Source organism: Drosophila guanche, unplaced genomic scaffold (genome assembly GCF_900245975.1).
Source record: "Drosophila guanche unplaced genomic scaffold, DGUA_6, whole genome shotgun sequence".
Lineage (NCBI taxonomy): Eukaryota > Metazoa > Arthropoda > Insecta > Diptera > Drosophilidae > Drosophila > Drosophila guanche.
The window spans coordinates 12171274-12185087 of record NW_022995744.1 but is presented as its reverse complement, the minus strand read 5'-3'; the positions used below and the strand labels follow the sequence as shown (position 1 = coordinate 12185087).

At 44.5% G+C, this 13814-nt stretch overlaps 1 protein-coding gene across 1 annotated transcript in view; it reads right to left on the bottom strand.

The window, feature by feature from the left end:
- Positions 1–3601: 3601 nt before the first annotated feature.
- LOC117579541 (connectin) overlaps positions 3602–13814 on the bottom strand; it is a 39398-nt gene continuing 29185 nt past the window's right edge. The window contains exon 5 of the mRNA XM_034265459.1: positions 3602–5120. Within this exon, the coding sequence (XP_034121350.1) occupies positions 4258–5120 (863 nt within the window). The 3' untranslated portion in view covers positions 3602–4257. The remainder of the gene's footprint in view (positions 5121–13814) is intronic.

Genomic DNA, 13814 nt, shown 5'->3' with positions numbered 1-13814 from the left:
CGTTTTGTTTGATAACATCGTCTAGCAACGTGTCTGCCAAGCCCTGTGACGTAAGCTCCACTCAACCAGGCCAGCCAGCCCACACACTCAACCCCTAACCCAAGCCACCGCCCGCTCTCTCTCTCTCACTGTCTCTCTATTGGCGCCTTTGGCATAATCAGTTGCAAAAATTTGACACGCCGAACATGGGCAAGAGTAAAAAGTGTGCGTTGGCTGTCGCCTCTCCCGGATGTAGTACCTCCTGTCGTGCTGCCTTTTTGCCATTGCCAGCGCCATTTTTCTCATGTACATGAATGGCAGATGAGTGCTGGTTCGTGTGTGTCTCCCTGTGTGTGTGTGTGTGTGCGATATTTGCATATCTGTTTTTGATTTTTGTCGCTCATGGCGTCTATTCAATTTGACGTGCCGCTCGGTTGCTCAGCAGCCAACCAACCACGCCTTGCATCGCCGCCTGGTCCAATGAAATCAATAAATCTGCTCCACTGTTTGAATCCAATTTATCACTTTGCCACAGCAGCGTCAGCAGCTTGCCATTTTCCTTGCCATTTTTGCGTGCAGCGACACGCCCACAGAGCCGCGCGCGAGCGGCTTATCCGCCCGCCAAACGATGTGCATACAAGTTTATTATTAGGCTGCCACCAAGGCTCTGGCTGTGGCTGTGGCTGTGACTAAGGCACTGACTGGAGTTCTGGGTCTTTCTCCTCTGGTTATGGCTCCTTCTCCTTCTCCGCCTCTGTCTCTGGCATATGCCTTACGTATGAGTGATGTGGCACGGGTGGCGGCCATTAATGGCCCGGCAATTCCCTTTTTTGCCAAGCGTAAATGGAAAGAAGGCAGCGTGTGGGGCTGGAAGCCTCTTGGCTGCCAGTCAATAATGAAATTTAGCGAAATATTCGACGCGCACACAAAAGACGAGTCCTGCGGCGTTTTTTTGTTAGCATATTCCTGGATCCGCATTGTGTGTCGCGGGCTTTGCATATTTTACAGCGCGCCATCGAGCCATGTGCCGAAATGTTTTGTGCGCGCTCAAATTGCGGAAGTGATAAACAGGCGGCTCCGGTCCAGGAAGCATTTTCATATTTGAAACCCAAAAAGCAAAAGGCAGGCCGCCCTGGCCTGCCTCTTAGAGACAATTTTCTTTGATAATGGAATAAAAATAAAAATGAAAAACCAAAAAATAAGACAATATTGTTTGTTTGTTTTTATTTTTTTTACATTAAATATATTTAGATGGTTTTTCCTTTTTCAAAATTGTTTTCTGGCGAGTGACCGCCGCCAAAACGTAGCAGCAGACGCATGCAGACCGGGGCAGCGGTGCAATTGCCAGTAAAAGTAAATGTTAAGCAAAATATTTGCAGTTGGAATGTGTGTTTTTCTGGTTACTGCAGCACTTGCACCCTCCTGCTGTCCTGCTGTCCTGCTGCTGCTGCTGCTGCCACAACGCTTTGGGTGGGGCACATCTCATTTTGTGGGTGGTTTGTTGGGGGGGGACATTTTCTGTTTCAATTTAACAAACTTCTTACATCAAGTACATTTATATTTTGTTCGATTATACATTAAGTATTTACTGCTGCTGCTGCTCCTTTCTGTGTACATTTAAGTTTAAAATAATTTAAGTAAGCTACATTTAGTGTTCTGTTTTGTTGAATATATTTAAAAATTACTATACTCGCTTCCATGCGCTCAGACACAAAACGAAAATGTTTTAATATTTATCAAAAAGGAAAACACAAAACAGAAACAATTTCTAGCATAAATCTAACTTTAGAGGAACACAAAAACTTTCTTTGGTTTCAAAAATGTCACGAAATTTCTTACGCACTAAATATGAAATAAATCTTTTTGTTTTTTTGTGGTTTTTATTCCTTTTTTTTTTTTGTATTACAAGCATTTAATGCATTAGAATAGAGTGAGGCTAAATCATTTGAATCATTCGCTCGACTCCTGTAGGCATTCGGCTGTGTGGGGAGGCAACTGAAACTCCATTCAATCGAATCAATCAATCATGATCAAATGAGTGTACGACACAAATGATTAGGAAATGAGTGTGTGAGTGTGTGCCCCGCTTAAACTAGAACTTTACTGGTAGATTTTTTCCACTTTTATTTCTTCGTTTCATTTAACTTTCTGCACATTTATAATTTACCATTTTTAGTTGGGGGGGGCTGTGTTTAGTTTCTCTTATTAGCTAATCAAAACACTAAATACATTTATCCTTATATCCATTTACTTAAAATAGTTTTGTGTGTGTGTGTGTTTTCTCATCTATTTGTTGTTGTCTCTTTGCTGGCTATTTTCTTTGTTGCTTTTTCCACTGTCTGTCAATGTCTGGGCTGCTGCCTTTCTTCTATCTTTCCTTTCACTTATCTGCTGATTGTCCACTAAAACTATGCTTGCTCCTTTATGCTCCTTGCGTTCTACTCTGGTCTCTGCCTGTGCCTTTCAGCTGCTATTCTTTTTTGTAGGCAACATTTCAGCACTTTTCGTTTTCGTATTTTTGTTTTGGTTTTTGTTGCTTATTTATATGCTTTCGTTCACTGCTTTTTGTTTTGCTTGTGAATTATTAAACACATTAATCAAATAATGTACTTCTGTGTTGCTTTTTTAAATCATAGACTTGTGCATAAGTAATTGGATAAATGTATAATAAATTGTCAAATAAATATGCATTTCATTCGTATTTCCCTTTTCGCTTTTCTCTATTTATTTATTTGCTGCATTACCCTTTCCGTTTCCCCTCTGCTGTTTGCATTCATTATACAATTACAAATACAATTAAACATACAGCAGAGTGTTTTCTCTTCTTTTAGTTTAATATATTTTTTTATTTTATATGTATGCTTTTTGTTTGTTTTGTTTTTGTTGTTTATATTAGCATAATTTACCTTTATATATTCAGTCTTAAGCTACAAAAATCGTTATGCATATTTCTGTTCTGTTCTTTTTTTTTTTGAGTTTTTATTTTTCTGGTTTCGGGATTTTGCGGGTGTTCTGTTTTCTGCTTTCTGCTCTTTCTGCTCTTTCTGTGTCGGTTTTTTGCTTTATCCTATTTTGTTTTTATTTCTGCTTACTTTTTATGTTTAAGTTCAATCTATTCAAATGAGTTTTATATATAAATTCGCAATGTGTGTAGTTTTTATCTTTATTTTCCACTCATATTGTGGTGCCAAGCAAAAGTAAAAGTGAAGCTGAAAATGTTTAGTGTAGTTTCCACAGGAAAATTCTTCAACTTCTCTTTGTCTCTTAGTGGGGGAAAATGCAGGCGACAGGCAAAGCAAAAGCACTTAGGGACTAAAAAGCAGACACTTACAATTCTAATGAGAACTGGACCCTCAGTGCCAGGGTCTCCTTCTACTACACTTATCGTTTATCGTTTATCGTTTATCGTTATTAACTATCGACTCACAGCTAATCTGTGCCGACTGTCAGCTCTCAGCGTTTCTTTCTGCGTTTATTTTACAGGCATGCCTCATATTCTTCTTGCCACTGTGCCACTCTGTGTCTCTCTCTCTCTCTCTCTCTCTCTCTGTCTCCTACCCTAAGACGTTTAGCGCTTTCCAAGTCTCACGGTACTTGTTTTTGACTGTACTGTACTGTTGTTGTTTTTTGGTTTTTTACCGTAGTAATCGAAATAATGTATGGCTATATTCTCTGTTAAACTATAAACTATGTAGTAGAGTGTAGGCTAACGTATCTTTTCGGTTTTCTGTGTGGTTTTTTGTTAGATTTTCTTTAGTTTTTGAGTTTGTATCTATTTAAATGAAACGCCAGTTTGCTCGGAGGTTCAATCAATCAATCAGTTTTCGGTATCGTAGAAGGTTTTGCTCTTTGGGTTCTATGGGTTTTTCTGTTGCTTTAGGGATCGAAAGTGTAGTCGAGTTTAGTCGTAACATTTACAGCTAACATTAGCTAGGATTATAGTAGTAGATTTTTCCCTTTTTATAATCGAATTTTCATTTCAGTGTGTGTTTTTTTTTACAATATTTACAAAGACATTTTGTGTGTGTTCGCGCTCTCTATGGGCATAGATCGCTCGTGTTGCATGAAGCTCGTTTCCAATGGGTTTCCGTTTATGTTTCCACTCCGTTTTGCCGCTCCCTCTGCTGCTGCCGCTGCCGCTGCCGCTGCTGTTGTGCTGTGATGAAGTCTCTCGAGTATGTACAATGAATAACCAAACAGAATGCTGAATACAGATGCAGATGCAGATGCAGAAGCAGAAGCGTTCTCCAACGAGCAGCATTGGCATTCATTGCCGAATCAACCTCGACTGATCGACAGCAGCAGGCAGAGGAGCAGCATCAGTCCGGAGAGTAGCTCCTGCCGCGTGGCACCGCTCAACGGCGAATCCTGCACGTTGCTGCGCACATCCATGAGATCGCGGGACAGGGGCAGCTCGGTGGGATCACTCAGCTCATCGTGGCAGGGCAGCATCTCGGGCTTCAGCAGAAAGAGTCTCACATTGACCGTGTTCTTGTTGGCCAAAACATCGAGGGCATCGTCCCCGGCGCCGCCAGTGGCTGACGATTGATGCGGACCCATCAGCACCTCCACATCGTTGTGATTCGTGCCAGTGGCCGTGCCCGGACTGTAGAAGGAGCCCTGCTTGTGCAGATTCAGATTATCATCGAGATCGTGGCCCAGGGCCTGTCCCAGTCCTCCATTGACATCGTCGTAGTAGTCGTAACGCTTGTGGGTGGGCGCCACAGCAGCCAGCTGCAGCTTGGCCAGCTCCTGCTGCTGCCGCTTGCGTCGCATCTTGCCCTCCACCACATTCTCGGCCGCAAACTGCCGCTGTCCGCGCAGTGCCTGCCGCGACTTGCTCGTCGTGTGCTTCCTGGAGGCGCCACCAGCACTCAGGTCATCCAAGCTGCTGTAGCTGCTGCCCACGACGCTGTTGCCAATGCCGCCCATGCTGGCGCTATTGCTGCCAATAGCCGTGAAGCCGCCAACGTTCAACAGATCCAGAATCTTCGATGGCACTGGGTCCACGAAATGCGACAGTTTGGGGTCCGGCAGCGAGCAGTGCAACTCATCCAACGAGTCACGCAGCTGCAGGTGACGTGTGCGATTTCTCAATTCAAAGATCCATTGTAGACGACAGTCGCAAATGAATTTGTTGTCTGAACGAAAAGAGAGTAGCAGAAAGAGAGTTTTTTTTTCAGTGCGGGGTTTAGCTTCGATTTATATTGCAGGCACACACACAAACACATTGACAGCTCTGCTGTCTGCTGTCTGTCTGCCATTTTGTGCTAGCCATGAAATTGCTTTTGTCGCCAGTCCCCACCTGTACCCCTGTGTCCCACTGTCTGTGCCGTGTGTCAGGTGGGCTTGAGGGCCCACCAGCAGCTGCTAAGTGGGCAAAGACTGCAACAATTGGCTGTCATTTGATGGCCGATTTTCCACAGCTCCAACTCCGGTCCAAACTTCAGCTTCGATGAGTCCTGCCTGACTGCCTGCTGCCTGCTGCCTTCCATTCGTTTTAAATGATTTTCCCACTGACAATCTACAATTGAAGCTGCAGCTTTGGCGCTGTGCACTGGCTGCTCTCCTCCACGTTAAACGCCTCAATGACATTTCCAATTTGGACAAGACCCAACCTACGACCCCGTCTGTCAGTCAGCTGGACAGCAGCAGGAGTCCCTGCAGCCTCCGCCCTGCTGCTGCCCCACTCTGTTGTCAATTATTTTGTAGTCGTCTCTGGCCGGCCATGCGTTCCCTTTCAATTTGCTGTTTGGTTTAGTGGCGGAGTTTGGCCCCTCAAATTGAGCGGCTAAACAAGTGGCGGAGCGGAGCTGCCCCCGGAGTTTCCCGGAGTGCCATCTAGCACCACAGCATCTAATCACCGACAATGCTCTAATGAATAAATCAAATTACGATTCAATGAGTTTTACCAAGCAAAACTTCTGCAACGTTTAACCCCCTTTTTCCTGCCTTTTCTCTAACGGATAATGAGCTGCCAGCCAGAAGCCCGCACCCGCCCAAAGGGTTTACTGACCTTCTCTGTCGCTGTCGATGCCTGTCTCTGTGTCGCCCTGTCTCTGGGGCATAATTAGGCCCCGAAATACACACACTCCACACTCCACACTGTGACACAGTTTAGCATGTCGCATAATTAGCATAAACGCTACGAAAAATATTGACTAACACATGACTAGGGTTTGGGTTCTTGCAACATCATTATCAATGCACACACGAACAAAGGGAAAGATGAGACAGCAGACAGAGCACAGAAGAGCGAAGCTACTTCACATTCAGTGAGCCAATTGAGTTGGCAGCATATGAGAACAGTCCTAGACCCTAGTTCCAGCGTTCCCCTTTTCCTTTGGGCACAATGACAATAATAATCCGTGGCATATTTTTGTGGCGAAAGCCAAAAAGTTGCCTTGACAAAAGGAAAACTTTTGCCGCCCAGCCCACAGAAAATAGTTGGCAAATTAGTGCAGGGAGCTGAAAGGCAGAGGGAGAAGCCCAGACAACGACCAAGGAAATGGCAAGACAAAGTCAAAAATTCTAATTTTCCATATGAAAGCATGCAAAAACCATAAATAAAGTTAAATATGCATACAGACAGAGAGGCAGAGACAACGACAGAGAGAGACAGAGACTCAGTCTGGAGAGACGCTCTTGAAGGCAAAGTCCGGAAAAATGTTTAGTGGTGGTGTGGGGCAAAAATGGGCAACGACTTGGCAACATTTAGCAAGCAAATTACAACAAAATTAACATGATAATGAAGTGGAACTGCAGGGGTTGGTGGTGGGGTTGGGTAAGAGGTTAAGAGAGCTGAAAACTGGCAACTGTTTGCATGCAGCTGACCAAATGACAATGACGTTGCAGGCAGCCCAGCAAAATACAAAAAGTAATAAGAGAAAAAAAGACTCTATGTGTGTGTGTGACATAAAATACTTTTTATACTTTTAATGATACTTGGGCCAAAAGCGGTAGGAAGTGTCTTGGTCTGCTGCACACACTCCTCCACACGGAGCAGACCCTCTCCCCACTCTCTAGCACATGCCATGAACTTAGCAGCGTGGCTTCCCCCCTGCTGCCACGCCCACTTATATGCATGTAGATGCATATGCGCCTGTTAGTCAACTAGATGACTTTCAACTCTGCCCCACTGGCTTTTCCTTTTGGCTCTTTTTGGGCTATGCTCGTAGCAGGGAGCTGCCGGAAACGTTTTTACGGTTTGGCAAAAGGACATTTACATAGCCACACAGTCAGGTCCCTCCTCTCTAATAGAGAACACCTTCCCCCCCCACCAGCCACCACCCACAACCCACATATGCATATGCGTCTGTGTGTACATTAAATTTTATTATTGTCATTTTCCATGAACGAAACGAAACGGACCTCTGCTCTCCTCCCGCCTTCCTGCCTTCCTTCCTTCCTTCCCTTTCTCCTCATAACTTTTTGGTCAGCAATATTTGCATAAGTGCATTTCGGGTGTGCGTCTGTGTGTGTGTGTGTGTGTTTTGGGGGGAGGACTCTGTACTGTGTGCCCAAATTAGACCCAAAAACTGGAACTTTGTTTGGCCACTTTTAATGGCAATGTGTCGGTCCGGTCGTCGTTGTCCTCGTCTGTGTCACATTTTCATGTGCTGAAACATATTCATAATTAGTCCCTGCCACAGTCACCCTCTTAGCATGTTTGTTTCCCCTATCACAGAGTGGCTTAGCTTTAGCTACTTTTGCTGGTGATTTGGAGAGGCTTTGCAGGGGGAAGAGCTTCCCAATTGGCAAGCTGATTGGTTGTTGGCATTCTTTTGGGTTGAGAGAGAGAATATTCTTGCAATTCTCTTGTTGCTGCCCCTGAGCAGTGGACAGTGGAGCCGCCTCCTTTGACCTTCTAAATGGCATTTCATTCCTTTAGTGGCAAAAGGAAAAACATTTATTTTGAATTTAATACACTAAAACATACACACACACACACACACACACAAAAGATACAAAGCAGCGTGGTTGGGCGTGCAAAAAGAGGGTAAAAATACGCTTTAATTGGTTGGTTTTAGGTGCCGCCGCCGCTGCTCCTCCTCCTTCTACCCCTGCCACATTAACCCATGCTGGCCGCCGCAGTCTGTATTTTTGTTCTCCCTTTTTTTTTTGGTATATTGAAAAGGGCAAAAGAAATCGCAGCTACCATCCATGAGGTTTCCACAAACTCCCCCAAATCAGGAAGCGGGCAGGCAGGCAGGCAGAACCCCACAGCTGCTGGCCTAGTTCCTGGCTTTTGTTTCACTCCGGACTTCAATTCCCCAGAACCACAGCGCCGCCCCTACTCGCTGCAGTAGGGGAGAGGGTAAAGGGCAACGGGTTCGTTGAGGCTGAGGGGTCACACAATGAATGCCGCAGCACCAGCAGCGCCACGCGAGCGGCAGCTTTGTTTGAAATCAGCTCATTTTTGGTGGCCAGAACAGAGGAGAAAAGTGAGAAGAGATGGAAAGGGAGTGCAGCAGGGAGCAGGGAGCCAACTGCCCAACACGGTGGCTACTGGCCAACTGGGAACTGGGTTCGTTTGTGGCCTGGCTGGCTGCCTGTTCGCTGCCTGCTCCTCCCTGCTCTGTGTGTGACCCAGCAACGCCGCCGCCATCAGAGGCATCAGGGGACAGGCACGCACAGTTAGCAAGTTTCAAGAGGAGATTCGAGGAGTGTAGACCCTTGCCAAGCTCCCCTATGTATGTGTGGGTGGGCGCTGGCTCTTCTCTAGAGAATTTTATCATTTTTTATTACATTTCTCGAGAGCGCTATGTATGCAAATGAAGTCGAAAGTTTCGCTTTGTATATACTTGCTTCGTGGTAGTGTGGCACAGCTAGTTGCTGCCCCACAGAGAGAGAGTGAGTTAAAAAGTGAGAGAGTGAAGATGATGAAGGTTGAGGCATCCGTTCGGTTGAGAGGCGTGAATTGGACCATACCCTTTCGGGCAGGTCAGGGTATGGTAAACATTGCAGGCTGAATATATTTTGCAGAAAATTGTATGAGGAGTTGAAATTTCAAGCCAAAGTTTTCGATTTTCAACAAAATTTAATGTTTGTTGAGGTAGAATCAGTGCAACAGCAAAAGGAAGCTGGGAAAAGTTATACAAAATGGAATGCCAATTAACTTTCGTAATATTTCTGAGTAGTTTTCCCCTAAGCAAAGATTTCTGAGAAATATTTCTGCAAAGAACTGATTAATTTTGGATGTTAAAGATTTATCTCATTAAAAAAACAAATCTAAATTGTTTTGAATATCACAGAATATTCCCATTAGATTTATTCATATAAGTATTGTTTCACCCCTTGAAAGAGTATTCCCTCTCTCTACTTGCTCTCCCTCTAGAATCGCGTTGCCTTCTGCCACTCTGACTCTTTTTTTACAGCAAAAGTTATTTTATTTGTCCAGCCAAGGGGAAGCACAGTCTTCAAATTGTGGAACCTTCTTCCAACAATCGTCTCTGGTGGTTGGGGGGGATTGGGGTCGGTCTCCCTTCTTTTTTAATGAGCTTCAATTTCAGAATGTTTTTCTACGGCCTTATTTGCTGCCTCTTTCCCGCTTGTTGGCCTGTTATGGCTGCCTGTGTGTGTGATTTGGCTGACTTTTTTTTGGCTCATTCGCATTGCGTGTATTTAATTTGGTTCTGGTTCCCCTCTGCTGTTGCCAATGCCCGCACAGTGCCCTGCAATTTTCACTAAGTTCATTCAAAATCAAATGGGGGTTCCACTTCCTGTTAAAGCGGGTTGCAGGGCAGGCAGAGAGCGGAGCAGTGGGCGTTGGGGCAGTGGCCATTGAGAGCCATTTGAATGGCCGTCGCTTTTCTCGCCCAATTTTCTTTATTTGGCCAAATGGCAAGCTTGCCTCATTGAATGTTTTTTATTAAGCCAAAATGAATACCAAAACCAGACGGAAGCAAAAGGGACAAGGCACTGCCACTGGACCCTGGATTTTCCACAAGTTTTAACTTGTTTTCTTTTGATTTTTTGCTCTGAAAAATCCCAAAAAAAAAAAGCAGAAAAAACTCAGCGAGAATTTTGTAGTTTTATAATTTTCATAACATTTTCAAATGATTTCCGGTTTGCAATGTTTACCCTCAGCTGAGCTGCTGCTGCTTCAACCGCTGAGGCAAATGCGTTTATTTTGTGTTTACTTTTTTTTTGTCGAATGATTTTCAATCAGCAAACAGCCAAAACAGCGCAAAAATTACACTTTCATTTCATTTCATATCAAATTATTTTCGTCAATCGAGCGTAAAGTCAAATAAATACACACGCACAGAGAGAGAGGAAGATCAAACAGTCCACCACCCACCACCCCCCCCAGGGTAAGGCAATCCCCTCCCTTCGCTGGCCGACCCTAAGCAGCGACTGTCAAAAGGGAAAAGGCCCATTGCAGGCGATTTAACAACTACGCCCGGGGATAAATATTTTATGAAATCGCATAAACAAATCAAAGACGAGAATCACAGACGGCAGGGCAGCCAAAGCGAAAAAAAAAAGGAAAATCACTTTTCCATACAGGAGAGGGGGAAAATCCACAGAAATCAAGGGGCGGCCGATCAAATATGACCACTCAACCGCGCCACAGAGAGAGAGAGAGAGAGGGGCATTAGCCCTCAAGCAAGTTGGCCAGAAATATTATTTGCACAGCTAAAGAGGGGGGATAGAGCAGCAGGGGGGGAGGGGAACAAGTTGTCTATGCAACTAATGTGTTTGTTATATGTTAAATCGCATAAAAAATACACAAGACAGACAGTGAGATAAATGGAGGGTAGAGAAATAACAATAAGAACTTGTTACCCCAATGGCCAGCAAACAAACAAACAAAAAAAGCCACCCCATAGATTGAAGCCTCAACTCCCTTAAGCAATTGCCTGGCCTAATGTCTGCCGAAATAGTCAACGCATCATCGCAGGCAATGCTACGAATTGAATTGTATTTAATAAAATATACGCCACATAGGAAGAGGGTAAAGTTGCCCACCGACAAGTAGATGGATATAAAAATCGCATAAATAAGTAATGAAAAGCATTGTTATGGTTGCTCTGTGATTTGCCAAGTCAAGTGGATGCTCATGTCCCTCGGGGTATACTACAATCCCCCATTCGAGTCTATTATCATTTGGTATATGCTATAGAGAGCGAGAACTGACGACATGCAGGCAGGCAGGCAGGCCGCCATACATCAAGCATCGGGCTGACATAAATTGCAAACTCAAATGTCCGCTTGATCGTTGCAGAATGAGAGCGGAAGTGTGGGGTTGCCTTGTGCCACATTTGTAGGTGTAGCAAATGGCCATCCATCAATGCCAACACTTGCTGCCACTGTCCATCGAGTGGCTGCTGCTGCTGTTGCCCGTTGCCCGTTGGCATTGCGGCTACTCTGTCTGTCATTTCGGATATCGTAGCCCATAGATACGAAAACCACCAAACAATGTCCGACTTTATATAAATTGTAAATTGAAATTATAACATATTGTAGCCCGTTTATTTATGAGCCCGACTGGCTGCTGCCTGCTGGCTGGAGAACTGCAGAGTTATGCGACACTCCATATATTTCTATTGACTGCGGCAATAAGTTGTCGTGCGCCCAAAATATTCAATTAAATGCCACACACACAGTCGAGTCCTGCTACGGCCACAATTTATGTTTGCCGAGCCGAGCAGGCACTGGGCCTAATGAGTTTTAGCCTGGCTCCAAGCATAGACACATTCAAAGCGTATTACCAATATGGCAAGCCATGCAAATGCAAATAAATAAGCCAGGAGCGTAGGAACTGCCGTATGTTCGGGCTCCCTGTCTGCAGAGATTTTTAATGATTCTATCGGTTGTGGCTGCTGTTTACTGTCGAAAGCCAAAGCAGGATTGATGACACACAGATGGGAAATGTTAGCAGGGAATCACTACTCATAGATACATGGCCTAAAACCCACTCCTGCTGCTGCTGCTGCTGCTCCTGTCCATAGAGTCCCATGCCCAAAACAATCGACATTCCTGTGCCCGTAAAAACCGCAGGGTTAAACATTAGCCCCAGAGGCAGAGGCTGATGGCGTACCTGTGCATATATTAAGATAGATTACATGCCACACACGAGCTCACATGCACGGTGATTGGGGAGGGAGGCTAAGTGCTACTCCAACGACAGCCAAGCCAGCCATGAATTTGTATTAAAAGCAAAGCCTCTTCCATGCAAAGCATCCATGGGAATGCCTACGGGTGTGGGGGTGTGGGGAGCAAATTAACACGCCTAATGCTGCCACACGGCCACACAGACATACGCGCAACTGTTACCGCACCTTGAAGTGCGCATAAATTATAAACAAGCTTCATTAAGCAACCGCCGAAATGTTGTCATCAAACTTTGAGAGACAGAAACTAGTCCCCCTGCCGCCGCCTGCTCCCAACAACTATAATAAATTCAGCTAATAAACCGCGCTAATGATCAGCCATCAGCCATCAGCCAGCAGTCAGTCGAGTGGCAAGAGCGCTACGCTTAAGCTCTGGCAAGAGAAAGGCTTTAATTGCCATTCCCGTTACCAGTTGTAAGCCGCCGCCTTTAGATTAAGTTTCGAAAGCCAAAAGGAAAGCCAAAAGGAACGACTTTTCCACTCGATTCAATTTGTAGCACTTTTCCCCCCAATTGAGTTTATAGTTTGAAATGATTTTCGAAAAGTGTTTCAGTGGCGGAAAATCATTATAAAATATGCCAACAATTGTCTCTCCCTGGGTGTGGCACAACAACTTTTTGCCCATTAAACAATAAAAACTCATCAATAATATGCATTTAAGCTATAATTGAACTACTTAATGATGGCCGATGGCAGCGGCACAGCTTCCTGCAATGAGCATGGGTGGGGTTTCCCATCTGCATATATTGGAAGGAATGGTGTGCAAATTTGTCCATGAATATGATGTCCATTAACATCAGCGTACCGGTGTTCAGTGCTCGGTGTGCGCCTCGCTACGGTTCTGCCGCTTCCTGGCGTGGCCGTTGCCAACGTTTTTCCGCTACCCCTGCTCCAGCCACTTCCCCTTCATTGTTTGTTTTAAAAGTATTCCCCATGCTCATCCCACATGCCACACATCCTCCTCTCCACCCCGCCCGTACCGTCGCATAGTTTCAGTTTTCATTCAATTGAATTGTTTCCTGCGGCTGCTGTTCTGTTCGCTTCTGTTCTCTCCTCTCCCTCTCTCTCTCTCTCTCTCTCTGTTCTCTCGTATAGAAAAAGGTGCGTAATTAAAACGATGCCCAGGCACACAGACAATTAAATACATGCCACACACACACACACAGAGGGACAGAGGCATGCATAAAGATGGCGCACAATGGCTGGAGCTGGCCAAAAATGAGCGATGAGTTTGCGTTTAATTACGTGGACAGGCGATGGAAGATGATTTTAATTTATGATCCGTGAATATACAAAGTGCAGGAACAGCAGAAGCAAAAGCTGTATTTAAATCTTGGATGGAGGAATGAGAGTTCAGAGCAGGAAACAGAGAAGGAGGCAGAGAAGGGAAGAATATACCAAGAAATCTCTGATAATAATGCCATAGAGAATCATGCACCAGGCGCCAATTAATCGAAGAATATTTACTTAATGGAAAAGGCTATTGGGAAAAGGGAAAGATTATACAAATAATTAAAAGTAAAACAATAATAAATAAAACGAGTAAAAGAGTAAATCAATATGCAAAACAATATTAAATCACAAATAGAATAGCCAAAAAAAAGGTAGAAAATCATTATATAAAATAATGTTAAATATTGCTAAAGAATATGTAGAATAAATAATAATATTTTAGCCAAAGATTGAAGCAAATAAATGCTGTGGCAAGAAATAATG